Source organism: Oncorhynchus tshawytscha, linkage group LG33, assembly GCF_018296145.1.
Source record: "Oncorhynchus tshawytscha isolate Ot180627B linkage group LG33, Otsh_v2.0, whole genome shotgun sequence".
In the NCBI taxonomy this organism is placed as follows: domain Eukaryota; kingdom Metazoa; phylum Chordata; class Actinopteri; order Salmoniformes; family Salmonidae; genus Oncorhynchus; species Oncorhynchus tshawytscha.
Genome location: NC_056461.1, coordinates 24,910,200 through 24,930,462, shown reverse-complemented (window position 1 = coordinate 24,930,462; position 20,263 = coordinate 24,910,200). Strand labels below are relative to the sequence as shown.

General features: G+C 40.8%; 1 protein-coding gene across 2 annotated transcripts in view; it reads left to right on the top strand.

The window, feature by feature from the left end:
- Positions 1-20,263, top strand: part of LOC112231016 (G-protein-signaling modulator 1) — a 63,230-nt gene that overhangs the window by 6,506 nt on the left and 36,461 nt on the right. For both annotated transcript variants that reach the window (XM_024397510.2, XM_042311128.1), the window contains exons 2-4: positions 15,408-15,629; positions 16,325-16,460; positions 16,674-16,816. In XM_024397510.2, the coding sequence (XP_024253278.1) occupies positions 15,408-15,629; positions 16,325-16,460; positions 16,674-16,816 (501 nt within the window). The remainder of the gene's footprint in view (positions 1-15,407; positions 15,630-16,324; positions 16,461-16,673; positions 16,817-20,263) is intronic.

Below are 20,263 nucleotides of genomic sequence, written 5' to 3'. Positions count from 1 at the left end.
CGTGTCCTAAATCGACATAACCTGAAAGCGTGTTCGAGCAAGGAGGCCTACAAACCTGATTCAGTTACACCAGCTCTGTCAGGAGGATTGGGCCACAATTCCCCCAACTTATTGTGGGAAGCTTGTGGAAGGCTACCTGAAACATTTGACCCAAGTTAAAAAATGTATTGGCAATGCTACCAAATACTAATACTAAGCAACTATACTAAATAAAATGCATTATTATTCCCATACCATTATTACAGAGATTTTGACAAATTATGCCACCCTCTACCTATTGGGTACTTAGCTTATTTAAGCCCGTTTCAAAATACAACACAGCCTCTTTAAAACCTGTTTGGGATAGGCGTGCCGCTAGCGGGACACCTCGACAACATCCGTTGAACTGGCAGAGCGCCAAATTCAAATTAAGTAACATTTTAAACTTTCATGAATTCACAAGTGCAATACATCAAAATAAAGCTTAACTTGTTGTTAATCCTGCCGCCATGTCAGATTTCAAAAAGGCTTTACAGCGAGAGCAAACCATGCGATTATCTGAGGACAGCGCTCCCAGCACACAAATGCATAACAAATCATTTTCAACCACTGAGTTGCGACAAGAAAGTCAGAAATAGCGATATAATATATGCCTTACATTTTGAAGATCTTCTTATTTTGGCACTCCAAAAGGTCCCAGTTACTTTTCAAATGGTCCTTTTGTTCGATAATGTCCTTCGTTATATCCATAAAAACTCAGGTTAGCTGGCTCGCTTCAGTCAATAATCGACTCAGTTTCCCACCATCAAAATGCATACAAAATGAATCCCAAACGTTCCTAATAAACTTTTCCAAACAAGTCAAACAACTTTTATAATCAAACCTTAGGTATCCTAATACGCAAATAAACGATACAATTTAAGACGGAGAATAGTATGTTCATTACCAGAGATAAATAAGAAAGAACGTGCTTTCCTTCACGCGCCTAGAAACAAACACTACAGCCAAAATAGGAGCCACCTAAAAAAAAACTACAATTACTGGGTAATTTTTTCCAAAAACCAGCCTGAAACTCTTTCTAAAGACTGTTGACATCTAGTGGAAGCCGTAGGAACTGCAATTTGGGAGGACTTGGGCTTATAATTATAGTACTAGCCATTGAAAACAGTGGCAATTTTGTTTTTAGGGGGGATGGTTTGTCCTCTGGGTTTCGCTTGACGTATCTGTTCTGTTATACTCAGACATAATTTTAACAGTTTTAGAAACCTTAGTGTTTTCTATCTAAATCTACCAATTATATGCATATCCTAGCTTCTGGGCCTGAGTGACAGTGTCACGCCCTGGTCTTAGTATTTTGTGTTTTCTTTATTTATTTGGTCAGGCCAGGGTGTGACATGGTTTTATTTTGTGGTGTGTTTGTGTATTGGGGTTTTTCGTAGGTTTTGGGATTGTGGCTTAGTGGGGTGTTCTAGCAAAGTCTATGGTTGCCTGAGGCGGTTCTCAATCAGAGGCAGGTGATTCTCGTTGTCTCTGATTGGGAACCATATTTAGGCAGCCATATTCTTTGAGTGTTTCGTGGGTGATTGTTCCTGTCTCTGTGTTATTGTCCACCAGATAGGCTGTATAGGTTTTCACGTTCCGTTTCTTGTTTTTGTATTGTCGTGTTTATTTGTTTATTAAACATGTATCGAACTAACCACGCTGCATTTTGGTCCGACTCTCCTTCGACGGAAGAAAACCGTAACAGACAGGAAGTTTACTTTTGGCTTTTCATCCGGATGTGAAAATACCGCCCCCTATCCCAAATGTTTTTAAGACAAAAAAAGCTCTTTAACCTCTCTGGGGTATGTAGCGTCCCAACTCGCCAACAGCCAGTGAAATTGCAGGGCGCCAAATTCAAAGCAACAGAAATCCCATAATTAAAATTCCTCAAACATACAAGCATTTTACACCATTTTAAAGATAAACTTGTAAATCCAGCCACAGTGTCCGATTTCAAAAAGGCTTTACGACGAAAGCACACCAAACGATTGTTAGGTCAGCACCTAATCACAGAAAAACAGACATTTTTCCAGCCAAAGAGAGGAGTCACAAAAAGCTGAAATAGAGAGAAAATGAATCACTAACCTTTGATGATCTTCATCAGATGACACTCATAGGACCTCATGTTACACAATACATGTATGTTTTGTTCGATAAAGTTCATATTTATATCCAAAAATCTCAGTTTACATTGGCGTGTTATGTTCAGTAGTTCCAAAACATCCGGGGATTTTGCAGAGAGCCAAATCAATTTACAGAAATACTCCTAATAAACATTGCTAAAAGATCAAGTGTTATGCATGGAATTATAGATCCACTTCTCCTTATTGCAACCGCTGTGCCAAATTTACAAAAACTTTACGGAAAAAGCACACCATGCAATAATTTGAGTACGGCGCTCAGACACATAAACAAGCCATGCAGATACCCGCCATGTTGTGGAGTCAACAGAAGTCAGAAATAGCATTTGAAATATAATATCTTCATCAGAATGCACTCCCAGGAATCCCAGTTCCACAATAAATGTTTGTTTTGTTCGATTAAGTCCATAATTTATGTCCAAATACCTCCTTTTTGTTCGAGCGTTTAGTACACAAATCTAAACTCAGGAGGCGCGGGCAAGTCCAGGCGAAAGTTAAGACGAAAAGTCATATTACAGTTTGTAGAAACATGTCAAACGAAGTATAGAATCAATCTTTAGGATGTTTTTATCATAAATCTTCAATAATATTTCAACCGGAGAATTCCTTTGTCTGTAGAAATGCAATGGAATGCAGCTAACTCTCACGGGAGCGCACGAGACTGAGCTCATGGCACTCTGCCAGATACCTGACTCATTCAGCTCTCATTCCCCCCTCCTTCACAGTAGAAGCCTCAAACAAGGTTCTAAAGACTGTTGACATCTAATGGAAGCCTTAGGAAGTTCAATATGACCCCATAGACACTGTATATTCGATAGGCAATGACTTGAAAAACTACAAACCTCAGATTTCCCACTTCCTGGTTGGATTTTTTCTCAGGTTTTTCCTGCTATATGAGTTCTGTTATACACAGACATCACTCAAACAATTTTAGAAACTTCAGTGTTTTCTATACAAATCTACTAATTATATGCATATTCTAGCTTTTAGGCCTGAGTAGCAGGCAGTTTACTCTGGGAACCTTTTTATCCAAGCTACTCAATACTGCCCCCCAGTCCCAAAAGTTAACTGACTCGCTTTTCAAAGAATTGTACACAATTTGTGCTCTTGCTGGAAGCAATCACTCCCCTATTACTGATGACAAAAGGATCTATAACTGGGCTAATAACTCACTAACTAGTTTAGGATATGAACAAAATGTTCACACGTGGCTACATGCAGCTTTTGCTTTGATGCCAGAACAAGCGCATCTACTCAGGACCACAGCTGTAAGCACAGTCCAGTTCAAGGTAAATGGCATAGATCCATATGTGGCAATGGTCTATTTGCATATAGGCCTGCTGCAGCTCTGGTTGGTTATTCTGCACCGGTATGTGTAGAGTACGGGCTGAGTGGTGTGCAATAGAATCCAACTCCGAAGCATTCTGCCTACAGCAAAATCTCTTGCATATTTTGTTTTGTTTCGGTATGTTGCATTGAAAGTGGCTAATATTGTGTTGATCCGATCACAATTGCACAGTAAAGGGAAACATTTGTAGTGTTAACTAACAGGGAAAACTCTAAAAAGTTGAGTACAATTCAATCTCGTGCTACTCTCAGTGGGCTGATATTTCTTCTATGTGCTGCACGACAGTCTTTGAGCGATTGCTCGCCTGCGGGCAGCTTAGATGGAACATTGATTACAATGAGCAAAGTGATCATGCTGTTTGTATGTGGCTGCTGTGAAAGATCATTTTGTTTGTGTGTGGTCAGGAGTGTATTCAATCCACCGATTCTGTTGAAGAACGTTTCTTAAATGGAATCAAATGGATCCAATAGATACCCATGTTTGGAACAGTTGGACTAATGATTACACCCTAAATCAGCTAAATGCAGGCAAGAGTGTGCAAAGTGTTATCACTGTCTGCCACCTTGATTACTATATCTTTTCTCTCGACCTGTGCACCTACGTTGTAAACTTCCATTCATAGGCAAGATTGTAGCATCGTCATGATGGGTAGATGGAAAATTACAGTATCATGTAGTAGACAACCTAACGATCTTACATTGTGCTGGGTGAATGGGAAATCTAATGACAGTCAATCAATATGCTGTAATAGAAATAAGACCACGCTCATAAAAAAAAAAGAATCATCCTCATTTTAGACGGCACGACTGCCACTGGTGGGTGTATGTGTGTGTTTGTGAGTAACGGGACAAACACAGATGAGTCAATAGCAGGGTTTTGTCTAGGGTGACTTTTTCATCACAAGCCAAACAAACCCTACCTCTCATCTGTCCATGTTGTCTGTGTGGGTCTGATTGACAGGGCTCCATTCATATGCATTCAAGGCTTTGTGGGCAGTGCAGACACAACGATGCTGGAGTATGGAGAGGTAAAACTCTAAAGAGGTGCTTCAGACCCTCTCGGTTTTCTAATGATACAGTAGATGACTATTCATTAGTCCCAGAGCTAATGTTTGTGATATTACACAGCTGAAACACTGGCACTCCATCTGTCCGTGATCAAGAGGTTTTCCTCTGTCAGAATAGGAATGACAATTCTTTTTCCATTATCTATTGCATTCAATTGATGTAGATAGACTACAAGAGGATTCAGTTGACCTCTATATGGCCCTGTAATATCCTCAATCAAAGTGTGCCATAGCTTTTAGATCAGTCTGATTTGAGAGGCATTGAAAATATGGCAAATTACTATTGCTTTAATGTGATGTGGTATTGTTTTTTTTGGTTACATTCCTTTCATCTTTATCCCATTTCCATGCACAGTAATATCTGTTGACACCATGTAATAATATGTAGCGAGAGAAAGAGTGAGAAGGAGAAAACAGGGATCAGCCAAAACCGAGACATGTAATGAGGCGAAAAAAACATTGAAGAGTTTCACTTTGGTCACCCTGACAACCAGCCTTGCCTCTGTAATTATGGGTGGATTAATACTCGGAGCACAGAGCTCCTTAGCCAAGCAAGGATCCAGCAAAGAGAACAGTACATTATCATAACACCCAGAATCATCTTAAAACCCATACATGCTAATAATGTAAGATATATTTTAGTGCATTTCTCTTGTTTCTTTACCACCTTTGTTTCTATTGGTCCTGTCTGTTGCTCTCTCTCTGTCTCTCTCTGTCTCTCTCTGTCTCTCTCTGTGTGTGTGTTGGAAGGTCAATGTTAGTCACACACATTTTTTTTGTTAGGATTTGGCATGGCTTTCTCTCTCTCACTAGTTCAACTCAACTGTCACCGATGACTCTCTTGCCTCCTTTCCAGGGGAAAGGTCATGTAAAAATAACTCTGATTACGCAAACAAAACAAAGACTTATTCAATTTTTATTGGCCTTATAATGCTCGACTACTGCTGGGGTGTGGAGATGGAGCATATAGATGAAGCATCTACCTGTTTAATTGGAAACAGTGTATATACATTATATATTCAAAAGTATGTGGACACCCATTCCAATTATTTGGCTATTTCAGCCACACCCGTTGCTGACAAGTGTATACAATTGAGAACACAGCCATGCAATCTCCTTAGACAAACATTGGCAGTAGATTGACCTTACTGAAGAGCCCAGTGACTTTCAACGTGACATTGTCATAGGATGCCACCTTTCCAACAAGTCAGTGTGTCAAATTTCTGCCCTGCTAGAGCTGCCCTTGTCAATTGTAATTGCTGTTATTGTGACGTGGAAATGTCTATGAGCAACAACGACTCAGCCGCGAAGTGGTAGACCACACGAGCTCACAGAACGGGACCGCAGAGTGCTGAAGTGCGTAAAAGTTGTTTGTCCTTGGTTGCAACACTCACTACAGAGTCCCAAACTGCCTCTGAAAGCAATGTCATCGCAAGAACTGAGCTTCATGAAATTGGTTTCCATGGTCAAACAGCCACACACAAGCCTAAAATCACCATGCGTCGGCTGGAGTGGTGTAAAGCTCGCCTCCATTGGATTCTGGAGCAGTGGAAAAGCGTTCTCTGGAGTGATGAATCACGCTTCACCATCTGGCAGTCCGACGGACTAATTTGGGTTTGGCGGATGCCAGGAGAACGCTACCTGCCCCGATGCATAGTGCCAACTGTAAAGTTTGGTGGAGGAGGAATAATGGTCTGGGGCTGTTTTTTCCTGGTTCGAGCCAGTTCCAGTGAAGGGAAATCTTAACGCTATAGCATACAATGACATTCTAGAAGATTCTGTGATTCCAGCTTTGTGGCAACAGTTTGGGGAAGGCCCTTTCCTGTTTCAGCATGACAATGCCCCCGTGCACAAAGCGAGGCCCATACAGAAATGGTTTGTCGAGATCGGTGAAGACAAACTTGACTGGCCTGCACAGAGCCCTGACGTCAACCCTATCAAACACCTTTGGGATGAATTGGAACACCGACTGCGAGCCAGGCTTAATCGCCCAACATCAGTGCCCACCTTCACTAATGCTCTTGTGGCTGAATGGAAGCAAGTCCCGGCAGCAATGTTCCAACATCTAGTGGAAAGGCTTTTATTTATTTTTTATTTAACCTTTATTTAACTAGGCAAGTCAGTTAAGAAGAAATTCTTATTTACAATGATGGCCTACCCTGGCCAAACCCTATCCCGGACGACACTGGGCCAATTGTGTACCGCCCTATAGGACTCCCAATCACAGCCAGTTGTGATACAGCCTGGAATCAAACCAGGGTCTGTAGACTGAGATGCAGTGCCTTCGACCGCTGTGCCACTCGGGAGCACTGTGGAAAGCCTTCCCAGAAGAGTGGAGGCTGTTATAGCAGCAAAGGGGGGACCAACTCCATATTAATGACCATGATTTTGGAATGAGATGTTGGACGAGCAGTTGTCCACATACTTTTGGCCATATAACTTGTCTTCAGGGAAGGGCAAGCATACTGTAAATAGGACTTGTAAAATTCACAGCCAACATCTGGGAACTTTATGCAAGGCAAGAGACATCCAAGTAACCATATTGTTTCCGGGAAAGAGGAGATAATTTGCAGCAATATTAAAAGCCTGTCATATTAAATGAAGTGCCCTTTTAATATAGACCACATGGAGAATTCAATAAATCTGATTTCCTATATGAATAATGACTTGCTAAAGTTTTCACCATAATTGTAAAGCCCTGGTTATTGTATTGCTTTGACAGTCATTCCTGAAGATGATTATTTATTTAATCTGATTAGGGATTCATTTACATCTGAGTGTCATTTTTAAGTCAACCCTGTTACTTGAACTGAACTTTCATTTAAATATAGGGAAAGTATTCCTTTTTAAAATGTCTTTTGAAAGGAACATTGAACATCTAATAGTCAAATGATAGTGTGAAAGCAGGTGACCTTTAAAATACTACTCTTTTTGGCCATTTTCTGGTGTTTTGTCTTGGGAAACTGAGTGGGTCGAGCATAACATGTTAACCCTGTTACCCATAAATAGACAGGCTAGAAATGTTTTAACAATTGCATTTTTTTGTGCCGCTTTACATTCAATTGCCACTTCCTGTTGTACACAACAAGCTTCCATTCCCCCTGTCACAAGTGGATTCATGGCTGATTCAAGATGAAATCGTCAACCCTGTTACGGTCAACCCTGTTACGGTCAACCCTGTTACGGTCAACCCTGTTACTTTATTTGGTAATTAATAGGCCCTTTTTAAAACGTCAATTTTACCTCTTGAGATGGGTACTTGTTTTTTATGAAGTTGAATTTGTGCTCTTTATGACAATGTAAAAGTTTTGTAAAATCGACTTATCAAAAGTCACCGAATTGATGGAACAACCCTACTGCTTTGTGGCTGAGGCATGATGGTGTTTTATGACACATGCTGTGTGATTATTGTTTGTCTGGAAGGTTTCTAAATTCAGTGGTTTAAGCTAACATGCTTCTCTCTGTGTGTGTTGTAGTTTCCTCATCCTCAACTATAATAGAAAGTAATTCATGAAGACAGCCAATGTAAAAAAAAAATGCAATGACAAGAAACATGCTAAAATAACAAATTCCCTCCCTTTCCAGACTAAACCATAATTCTACTACCCATTTTAGCACACCGAATCACAATATCTGCAATAAGACCACATGACAGATTTTTCTACTGGGATATTATGGCGACTCAGTATTGACTTAGTGTTACTATGCAGAGACCAACCGTCACTGAGGGAAAATATTATTATTCCTTTTAAAATACTATCTTTGGCCCTGAGTAACCATGGCTCCCCCTTTGATCCCACCAGAAACTAAATGTCCTTCTCTCTGGTGTACGTCTGGCATTTCTTTGGACCTCACTCCTGGAGAGGACTTTATTCTATTGGACTGTTTCAAAGTTCATCTTTGGGGGTTTATCCTGGCTCAGATTGGGTCTGTGTTCAGTAACCAAACAGTGTGGAACGTTGCAGATAGAAATCCTATGAATAGAGCTGATGTGATTCCTTGTTCTAACAGAGAGACGTGTTTATGCTCCATAACATACTGTATCTCTGTCTGAACGTAACAAAATGTTGCGTCCTGCTGAATGCACCCGTGGCTGCTTCAGTAACCTTACAGTGCAAATGACAATTCGGATATCAAATGCCTGGGTAAATATTAAACTAAACCTTGCCTGTGTTATAAGTTATAATATTTTTGTTAGCTCCCTCGGAACCCTCATAGTCTTAACTCATTTTATGATCTGTTCTTCTTTGGAAAACATAATTCACGTTTTTCCCCCTGTGCTGAATAAATGTTCAGGCCACACAGCAATGCGAGAATACCAATATACAGTAACTACTGATATATGGTTTAATGAGTGTCCTCCTATGTTTGTTTCTAACTTCATTTGGCCTGAATGGTGACTGTCTGACTGATCTACAAATAATAATAATAATAATAATAAGTAGATCTTGAGGATGCAAGGTGATTTGTAGATCAGTCAGTCTTTAGTCACTACCTGGTAAGTCTACTTCCTGGTTGGCCTACTTGGTCGTGAATTTCCAGGCTGTGTTTTCAGGGCTCTGACCTGTCTCTGACCATACGGCCAGTCAGTAGCACAGTAGTCTCAGCACTCTCAGCTAATTGTCTCTCTTTAATCCCACTGGACTCCAATGCTAATGTGGCATCATTTGAGATTAGGCTAATTACAAGCATGAAAGGCTGTGGTAATGCAGTGTAGGTTGCAGTTTACGATTTTAAAGAACGCAAACAAGACAAAACTCTTGCCTTTTCACTGGCTAAATTTTTAAACTGTGTTCCAGTAAGGTGGTGGTTAAGGGATGTTCATAATTCTACCATTTTACTAACCAAGACAAAATAAGAAAGTTAGGGCTACAACAGTAGCTAGCCTATGAAAAAGCAGAAGGATTAAAAACATTGAGAGGAACCTGAGTGGTGTACTACGAATCTAGCTAGATGTACTCGGGTAACTTCAGAAATGCCAATCTATAGCTTCACATTCCAGCTCAGGCTTCATCCATATTACGAAGGTGGATATTGCTCGTCCGCCTGTCGCTAACTCCAGCAGGCTTGTAACTGCGTGCACATGTTAAACATGTTTAGTCCAACGCCAAACTCTTTCATTGTGACAATACTGAACCATCAATCTACGGGCGAGTCAGTGCCACATTGTTATTTTAGCTGAAATCAACATGAAAGAAAAGTTATCTTGCAAATTCAGGAAGCTATGGTGTGAAATAGGCTATTAGAAGTGCCGTCTGTCTTTTCTTTTATTCACTTATGTATCGTTAAGTTAAAGCCGTCTTTGGTGTGCATATCCATGCAGGAGCACCTTTCCCCCCCCATTCCTATAGAGGAAACACTTGTATAAAGTTTTACTGTGCATGAAGTCCTGTCATTACCAAATGTGTACTGTGATAGGTATTTTAATGTTACTATATTTTTTTTACACAAAACATTTGAATGAAATATTTAAAGCTGCATTATGTAACTTTTTGGGGGACCCTACAGAATTCACATAGGAAATGTTAGTTAGAGATCTGTCATTCTCATTGAAAGCAATTTTAAGAAGCGGTATCCTTCCCAGTCTTAAGTTTTGTTTCAGCTTCAAACAGCTGAAAATACAATATGTTGGGTTATTGAAAAGATACTGTATAAATTCACAGCGATTTAGATGGTACAATGATTCTCTATACTAAACATTGCTTATTTTGTCACAAACTGAAAATAGGAAAAACGTTAGAATTTTAGCAACCATGAAATGGGCGAGCGATTTCTGCATATTGCACCTTTTAATCAGTTGTCTTCCTCACATGAAGAGGATGATGACGCAATATTTGCGATAGGGAGGGAATCTTATTTCATTGGTCATCAACTTGCTGCTCAGACACTTCATTCTGGCTAAGTAGAGTTAGCCTGCCCTGAAGGTGGTTAGTTCTGAAAGATTCATTGCCATAAAAATGTACCTGGCTAAAAGCTAACTACTATTGTGTCACTGGTTATCCTGAGTTGAATTCAGTTGACCAAAGTTAGCTTGCTAACTCCTGAAACCAGATTCGTAGTACACCACTCAGACCTTTTGAGAGGGAGCCCATCCTCCTATGGCTGGCTAGGCATAGCCATCAAGGTCAAACAATTGTCAGGTCAGTTTTAAGTGCACAGGGTTTCCCTCTCACTCTGATCTTGACCTCCAGCCATGAGAGCCCAAAGATCAAAGACAAGGCTCTGGGGTGTGGACATGGAACTAATAGAGAGACACTGGCCTGGTAGAAACCATAACCTAGCCTACCCAGAAGCCAGCGCTGTGATCAGACACTCAGGTCACTGCCCCTTTGTGATCACAATACAGCGGGAGTGCTCAACCTCAAAGGCCCAGCTGTATGTGAAGATTTGGTAATTCATTGATCTATTTCCATCATTTGTTGGCTTAGGGGTCCACAGTCTCAGGCCCTATGTCACAGTATACCAGAGGTTTGAAACCCGTTTTTGAGTTTTCACTTATGTTTCTTCTTCTAAAAGGAACAAAAGGATATATGAAAGTTGAATGTAGATTTCTCTCTAATCCTCTTCAGACTATAGGGGCTAAAGGATCCATCTTAACTAAAAACCTCTTAGCCCTCTTATCTTACCCAATTCTAACCCAGTAACCCTGGGAGACCAATAGCCAGTGTGTCCTGTTTTCCCTTCGAGGCCTGTACTTCTCTCTCTCTCTGCCTCTCAAGTGAGAACTGATAATATAACTCAGGCTCTTTACTCATCAAAAGCACCCTAACGCAAGAAATGGAGCAGCCGAAAATATAATGCCAAATATTCCAGATTTAATGGGATCAAAACCAATTGTGTACTGACTGCAATTTGTTTTGGATTTGTAAACCTGTGTTTATCTCTTAGTAAATATATCAAGGTTATGGGTGTGTTGGGGGAATGCAATCAAACTTTCTTCAAATATATTATTCCCCATGTCACCTCCATGCTTTTCACCTTCTACCTCTGGGGCTGGTCAGTGTGCCAGACCATGTGCTGTGGGCCTGTTAGAATATATGTCAGGGTCAGCAGATAGCTGGATTAGACCAGACTGCCTGGATCGCTGTCTCCTCCACAGAGGAGCTGCATGTCATTGGATTAAGGTTCGGATTAGATTCTCTCACTCACTGGGGAATTGGTTCTGCTGAGACGCTGGTGTCACACTGTCGTCACACACTGTTACCCAGGATCCTCGCTCCAAGACACTTCCTCTTCTCTCAGTGTGGCTCAGCAGAAATTGATTACAGCACTCAGTCGCTCAGTGCTGGTTGAGAGATGAACCATAAAATACTACCTAGGCAGGACAACACTATACAGTCATTTACTGACTCACCTGTTAACCTGCCTCTTACAGTGCTTCTGAATTTTACTTTTGTGGATATCCATAGACATCTGCGGTGTTGGAAGGAGTAACTTTGTGCTTTGTTAGGAGTTTATGGCTTCAAGTTTGAAGGTTTTTTGGGATCCTTGTCATTGTTCGGATCGCTTCAGAGGTTCATCATTAGTTATTGGGCAGCATTTGAGGACACCTGAGGAACAAATGTTATCCTTTGCTTTAAAGCGTGCAAAGTATCTCCAATGGGTTTCTGTCCCAGTGGTCTGGCTGCACTGTTGCTGACATTGGCGTATTCGACTACTGGAATAATCAATTGAATCTGACATGGCTGTTGGACATCTGCTTGCATATTGACTTATCGGGAACACAGAAAGCCATCTCAAACCTTTTTTGTGTGTGTGTGTGTGTGTGTCCTGGTTGGAGCAGAGTATTGCTATGTTTTTCTCCTGGATTCTCTAACAGAACTCTAGGGTAGTACATTAGCATATGTGACATTTTGCATTCACGTTCACCTCCACCCTAAATTTTAACCTCACGTCACATATCCCTTAGGCTAAGGAGGGCCTTTCAGTGCCTTAAATTGACCTGGTACCCCATGTCGTCTGACTCTGGCCATCTCACCGGGGCCCAGAGAGCTGTGTGCAGGCTGGTCCACCGGGGCCCCAGACCGCGGGCCCTGCTGAGGCCCATAAGGCTGGAGCTGGGGGTGTATGTGGAGAAGACCTGCACTAAACAGAAACACAGGTATTGGTGTCCTGCCGACAGCAGGCTCAAACGCAGCACTTTATTTCACTGTACTATTATGCTATTTCCTCAAGATATAGCGTAGATGCTGAATCGGTTGGCTACTTATTTCAAGTAATTCCATTTCCAACCTATTTCGGACAAATCAGTGTCAGGTGGTGTCATACATCTTACAGAACTGTAACGTGCAATGAGTGAAGAGGTGTGGAGTCAGGCGCAGAGAGCAAAAGGATGTGGGGAAAAACACGCTTTAATGTCCAGGAAAAATAACATGAACAAAAGTGGGAAAACAAATGAACAGAAATATATTAACGGACAGCGCGAAACCCAAAATGCAAACAAAATACACTAACACAAAACAGACGAACAAGCCCGCACGAAACAGAAGCGGGCTGAACAAACTTAAATAACCCCACCCTAACAACCAAACAAGAAACAGGTGATGCCAATTAGACAAAACCAAACGATCGGTGATAGCTAGTAGACCGGTGACGACGACCGCCGAGCGCCACCCGAACAAGAAGGGGAGTCACCTTCGGTAATATTCGTGACAAGAACTTAATTAACTTAATTAAGTTGTTTATGCCAATGAATCCCTTGATGCAAAGGAGTAATGTTTTGGTAATAATACCACGTTATTTGTAAGTAAATAGCAGCGAAGTGGTGTACTGTCAAATAAAAAGCTGCTAATCATATTTACATCTAGATTAAACTGTGGGGCTAATCCACACTCAACTCTACAGTGAGCTGGCTGAAGAAGCAGTGTCATGTCTTTTGCGTTTTTAACGATAACAGAATCCACATTGGCTGGTATGTTAATTTCAGTTGCTTTCATCATACTGTAGCAATGATTTTCAGATGACTGTGGGGGAAGGTCTTGGAATGGACTCAGGAATGAGGCTTGCTGAGCGATTATGCCAGATTTCTGTGGTATGGACTTCAGACCACGTGTGCTAAAAGAATGAAGTAGAACTCGTTTTCCTTGAAAACAAATGTCTGTCACTGCGCTGTATAATCATATTAGGCTTTAGGCAGTGGAAGTAAGATATATTTAACTTTACAAATATTTTGGACAGTTTTGTATGGCAAAAACTGTTATATGAAATCCAGGAAGAGGCTAGGTATATTATGTAACAATTGTAACTAAACTAAAGCATTCTGGAGGGTGAGAGGGAGTGGAGTGACTGTGCACATCAGAGCCTTGTGACCTGGCTCTACAGCAGTTATTTCTGGCATATACTGTAATACTAAAGAGAATAGATTGACTAAACCCAGAATCTTGATAATTGTACTCTTGGGCTTCATGTTGCTGAATAATATTTAGCTTGGACAAAAGACAGTGTTTGATAGGGCAAGGAAATCCTCTGTAAATTTCTCCAATGAGCATGTTCATTGGGCATGGGGTTTTGTGTGTAGTGACATGAATTCCCCCTCCTTCCTTATTGTCAGTGTGGAGATGAGGTGTTTCCTATTGTTTCACTCTAATCACTCCCACTGAAGCATTTAGTGGGAGTGATTAGTGGGAGTGATTTAAGACCTGCATCACTATGTGTAACCTTTAACCTTTATGTAGCAAGTCAGTTAAGAACAAATTCTTATTTACAATGACGGCCTACCGGGGAGCAGTGAACAACTGCCTTGTTTAGGTGCAGAACGACAGATTTTTACCTTGTCAGCTCGGGGATTCGATCCAGCAACCTTTCGGTTACTGGCCCAACGCTCTAACCACTAGGCTACCTGCCGCCCACAGCCTGACAGAAATAGAGTGTGTGGGCCGAACAGCTCTGGGAGGATGAGACACTCCTTCTCAATGCAGGGAAGGAAAGATGTCAGTTATCTTTACCATATAAACTGGACTTTAACAGTAGCGTTTATGGAAAGATAGACGTGATAAAGGAGCTGAAGGGACGATGTCTCCAAGGTGTGCTCATGACAGTGATTCTTCTGACACTCTTGCTGTGGTAACTGCACAGTGACATGCATTCAGACACTGTTGCCATGGAGACATTTCGGGAATAAACTTTGAATTGTCATAAACCAAGTTTCCATCCACAGTTTTTATGCGAGTAAAGTCATATTGTAAAAAAATAAATAATCATCACATCTGTGATGGAAACAGGTCGTATTGCTACAATTTTATAAATGCAGACGGATCAGTTGTTTGTTCGACATGGTGATATCTTTTTGTGTCGGTAAAATATATTATGTGGGAAATGTTGGTGGAAACACCTATGTGCAAATATTGATATAATAACCATCATATCGAAGTACATTTGGAGCCACGTGATGGTGTAATGTGTGGTCCTTCCACTATGACTAAGGACACCATGCAGTTTATTAGGCTACAAATGATTTATGATGTTGGTTGGTGAAAGTGCACAGTGATATTGTTGGTTGGTGAAAGTGCACAGTGATATTGATGTTCCTTTCAAATAAATATTGGGGGTCTTATTCTGGTGACATGATGATTGATGCTTGACTGCCTTATCCATTATCCTAACCGCACTGTATCTATTAGCTGTTGGCCAGAGCACAAGCACCAAGACCAGAGTGGGCACATTTACTATTTAACACAAGTTTGTGACAAAATTATTAGTGGAGTTGAAAATGCAATAGAAACACATTGATCTTTAGGTTTTTATTTGCTGGTAACGCCAGAGGCACACTGTTTCGGACTTGCTATAATACGGATGTTATTTCTCACTTTTCTCTGTGTGTGTGTGTGTTCAGGATGGAGGCTTCGTGTCTGGAGTTGGCGCTGGAGGGAGAGAGGCTGTGTAAGGCGGGGGACTTTAAAGGCGGGACAGCGTTTTTCGAGGCGTCTGTGCAGGTGGGAACAGAAGACCTGAAGACCCTCAGTGCCATCTACAGCCAGCTGGGCAATGCCTACTTCTACCTGAAGGAATACGGCAAGGCCCTGGAGTACCATAGACACGACCTCACTCTGGCCAGGTGAGGCCACGGAATACCAGGAAACATCATGTCTGATCATGGATTCAAATTGTAGTTGAAGGATTTCAACCAATGGTATTAACATGTTTAAAAGATAAATTGTATAGACTGCAATGAATGTATATTTAGACTGAAGTCATTCATAAAGCATAAGAGAATAAACAGTTATCATTCATTGCACACTGTGCAGAGTGTACTCCTGTTGCCCTGCTAGAAAAATATAAGGGTTTGATACTGCTAATGTTGATGAGACCCCCTTGGTATTTAACTCAGATGGCTAAGCCTCTCCTGTGGAGAGGGGGGCAGTTGGTAGCCTGGCAGGGGGGTGATTAGAAAGCCAGGGGGCTGCTGCCTTGATAAATTACAATAACAGCAGGACAACTGGAACCCTGTCCTAGGAAGGAAGCTACCCCTCAAACAGTTAGATAATCAAATCAATAAAGCTAATATAACATTATTGTAATAATTATCCATTTAGCAGATGCCTTTGTCCAAAGCAACTTACAGTCATGCGTGCATAAATGTTTCATATGGGTGGTCCCAGCGGGAATCAAACCCACAATCTTGGCGTTGCAAGCACCTCTAGCTGTGTTACTGTACTGACAATGACCGCAATGGATTTGGCAAGACAGCATAAACAGATCTGGATCTCAGGCTATGTATGACTGATAATGAGATACGGTCTCTATTCTCAGGACAATAGGGGACAGGATAGGGGAAGGGAAAGCCAGCGGTAACCTTGGAAACACGCTGAAGGTTTTGGGCCGCTTCGACGAGGCAGCAGTGTGCTGTCAGAGACACCTGGACATCTCTCAAGAGCAAGGGGACAAGGTTGCGTACACGCACACACCGACATCCCATGGATTGGAGGATTGCATCTGTTTAGTACCTTTCACCAGATTTTGAAGAACAGCCTGTTGTATTGAAAATAATTGTGTGGTCCATGCTATTTTAGTTGAAAAATTCCTTAATGTCTTCCAATGTCTCTCTTTGTATTCTAAAGTCGCTTATTTCTTTCTCTCTTTTCCCTTTGTTTCTGACCAGGTGGGAGAGGCCAGGGCTCTGTATAATATAGGGAACGTGTTCCATGCCAAGGGAAAGCAGCAGTTATGGGGCTGTACCCAGGACCCTGGGGACCTCCCACCAGACGTCAGAGATACACTGCAAAGGGCTACTGGCTTCTACGAGTGAGTGTTATGCTGTATACAAGTGCAAATGTGACAGACCACCTCAAATTGGTCTTTTGTAGCAAAACTCGAAATTGTGTTTTTTACATTGGATAAAAGTAGACTCAGAGATAAAATAAAAAAATGTTATATCATATACGGCAGTTGAGGAACAAATGGAAAAGTAATTCTGCTTTGAAAGTTGATAAACTTGTAACCCCACTTTTGAGAAAATGTCCCTTTAATGTTTTGGGACACCTACTGGAGAACTCTTCTTTGTCTACAACCATTCAACATGGTTCACACTCACTTAAGCCTTAGCCCCACCCATCATTTCAAGGATTCACATGTGAGGCCATGTGCTGAACAGTGAGTATGGTAGTGTACAACCAAAGATTTCAAGACTAAAGGCTGGTTTATACTAGAGGTCGACCGATTTATGATTTTTCAACACCAATACCGATACTGATTATTGAAGGACCAAAAAAAGCCGATACCGATTAATCGGCCGATTTATTAAAGAAAAAGTTAAAATAGAAAGAAGGAAAAAAGAACAAAGTATTTGTAATAATGACAATTACAACAATACTGAATGAACACTTATTTTAACTGAATATAATACATCGATAAAATCAATTTAGTCTCAAATAAATAATGAAACATGTTCAATTTGGTTTAAATAATGCAAAAATAGTGTTGGAGAAGAAAGTAAAAGTGCAATATGTGCCATGTAAGAAAGCTAACGTTTAAGTTCCTTGCTCAGAACATGAGAACATATGAAAGCTGGTGGTTCCTTTTAACACGAGTCTTCAATATTCCCAGGTAAGAAGTTTTAGGTTGTGGTTATTATAGGAATTATAGGACTATTTCCCTCTATACCATTTGTATTTCATTAACCTTTGACTATTGGACGTTCTTATAGGCACTTTAGTATTGCCAGTGTAACAGTATAGCTTCTGTCTTTCTCCTCGCCCCTACCTGGGCTCGAACCAGGAACACATCGACAACAGTCACCCTCGAAGTAGCGTTACCCATGCAGAGCAAGGGAAACAACTACTCCAAGTCACAGAGCGAGTGACGTTTGAAACGCTATTAGCGTGCACCCTGCTAACTAGCTAGCCATTTCACATCGGTTACACCAGCCTAATCTCGGGAGTTGATAGGCTTGAAGTCATAAACAGCACAATGCTTGAAGCATTGCGAAGAGCTGCTGGCAAAACGCACAAAATTGCTGTTTGAATGAATGCTTACGAGCCTGCTGGTGCCTAACATTGCTCAGTCAGACTGCTCTATCAAATAATAGACTTAATTATAGCATAATAACACACAGAAATACGAGCCTTAGGTCATTAATAAGGTTGAATCCGGAAACTATCATCTCGAAAACAAAACATTTATTCTTTCTGTGAATTACGGAACCGTTCCGTATTTTATCTAATGGGTGGCATCCATAAGTCTAAATATTCCTTCAATGTTATGTCATAATTATGTAAAATTCTGGCAAATTAGGCTGCATATACCCTGACTCTGCGTGCAATGAATGCAAGAGAAGTGACACAATTTCACCTGGTTAATATTGCCTGCTAACCTGGATTTCTGTTAGCTAAATATGCAGGTTTAAAAATATATACTTCTGTGTATTGATTTTAAGAAAGGCATTGATGTTTATGGTTAGGTAAACATTGGAGCAAGGACAGTCCTTTTTCGCGAATATGCACCGCATCGATTATATGCAACGCAGGACACGCTAGATAAACTAGTAATATCATCAACCATGTGTAGTTAACTAGTGATTATGATTGATTGATTTGTTTTTTATAAGATAAGTTTAATGCTAGCTAGCAACTTACCGTGGCTTATTGCATTCGCGTAACACGCAGGCTCCTCGTGGAGTGCGATGAGAGGCAGGTGGTTAGAGCGTTGGACTAGTTAACTGTAAGGTTGCAAGATTGAATCCCCGAGCTGACAAGGTAAAAATCTGTCGTTCTGCCCCTGAACAAGGCAGTTAACCCACCGTTCCTAGGCCTTCATTGAAAATAAGAATGTGTTCTTAACTGACTTGCCTAGTTAAATAAAGATTAAATAAAGGTGTAAAAAAAAAAATCGTCCAAATCGGTGTCTAAAAATACCCATTTCCAATTGTTATGAAAACTTGAAATCGGCTCTAATTAATCGGTCGACCTCTAGTTTATACTACTTCTATTGACATGTCTGTGTACAGTTGTTGCAGTGACATCATGAACATTCTATAGTCATTTGACTTCAAACTCGTCATTGTTGTTATGAAATAATAATTTTTTGTATAAACACAAAAAAGACATGCTGAATGACATCAGCAGCCTCGGAGTCCAAAATAGCATATCTCGTGCATAATAACACCAATAAACCAATCCTTTAAAAAATGAATTGAGTACTTGTCAATCTAGCAAACCAGGCAACTAAAAGCAACTTTCTAAACAATGTTTATGGTTGGTTTCTAGTAAATTGTACAGTGAAATGTTTACTTGCATCGTAGAGTCTTTTGTTTAGACATGTAGCCAGCTAGCTAGCAAAATAATGAATCATAATCCCAACTCATAATGTTAACACTGCATGAATTTACAGGTAGATAAAGCTAACCAACTAGCTAGGTTCGAAGTTAGCTAGCTAGCTAACATTAGGCTATAACTAGAAATGCAAATAGCTGTGAGAAATTAATAACATTACTACACAGATCATACACGTAACGTTAGCTAGTGAGCCAGACAGCCAGCTAGCCTGCCAGCTAACGTTAGCTAGCTAGTTAACAGTATGCTGTAACTTGGAATAAAAATAAATTTCTGACAAAATTAGAAACTTATAATACCTGAAAATGTAGCTAGCTCTACTCTTACCCATATCAATAGATGAACACTTCTCCCTCTCTCTCACGGATGTCATGGTTGCCCTTGAAGATGTATCCAGACAGGTGTTTTTATACAACAACCTTCTGTGTTCTCTTTTCGACTCCCTCCGCATTTGCAATCAGAAGCCTGCATTTTCCCCATCTCGTTAGCTATCATACATACGATTCCACCGGGCATTCCACTGATTTCAAAACTCGGTCCTCCAGGAAGTGAAGAGCCTTAGCAACACTACCGCGGTTCTTTGTGATATCTTTAAAAAAAACACTACTTTAGTAAGGATTACCAACACATACTAAGCAGCTCATGTTATAGACAGACGCGTGCTACATGGCAGACCAATCCGAACTCATCTCTCACATGTCCAGCCCATCCATTATCTCAGCCAATCATGGCTAGTGGGAAGGTTCCTGCCTTTTTCCGTGGCTAAACCAGCTAGGCTCGTAATTTAACAAGTTTATTTGTATTTACAGATGGCATACACATTTGTTTTCTAGGCACATGAATGTTCACATCTTCCAGAAGGCATTTGTGCTAAATGTTAAAAAACAAAAGTATGTTCAAATGCCTCTCCTGTGAAGTAGGG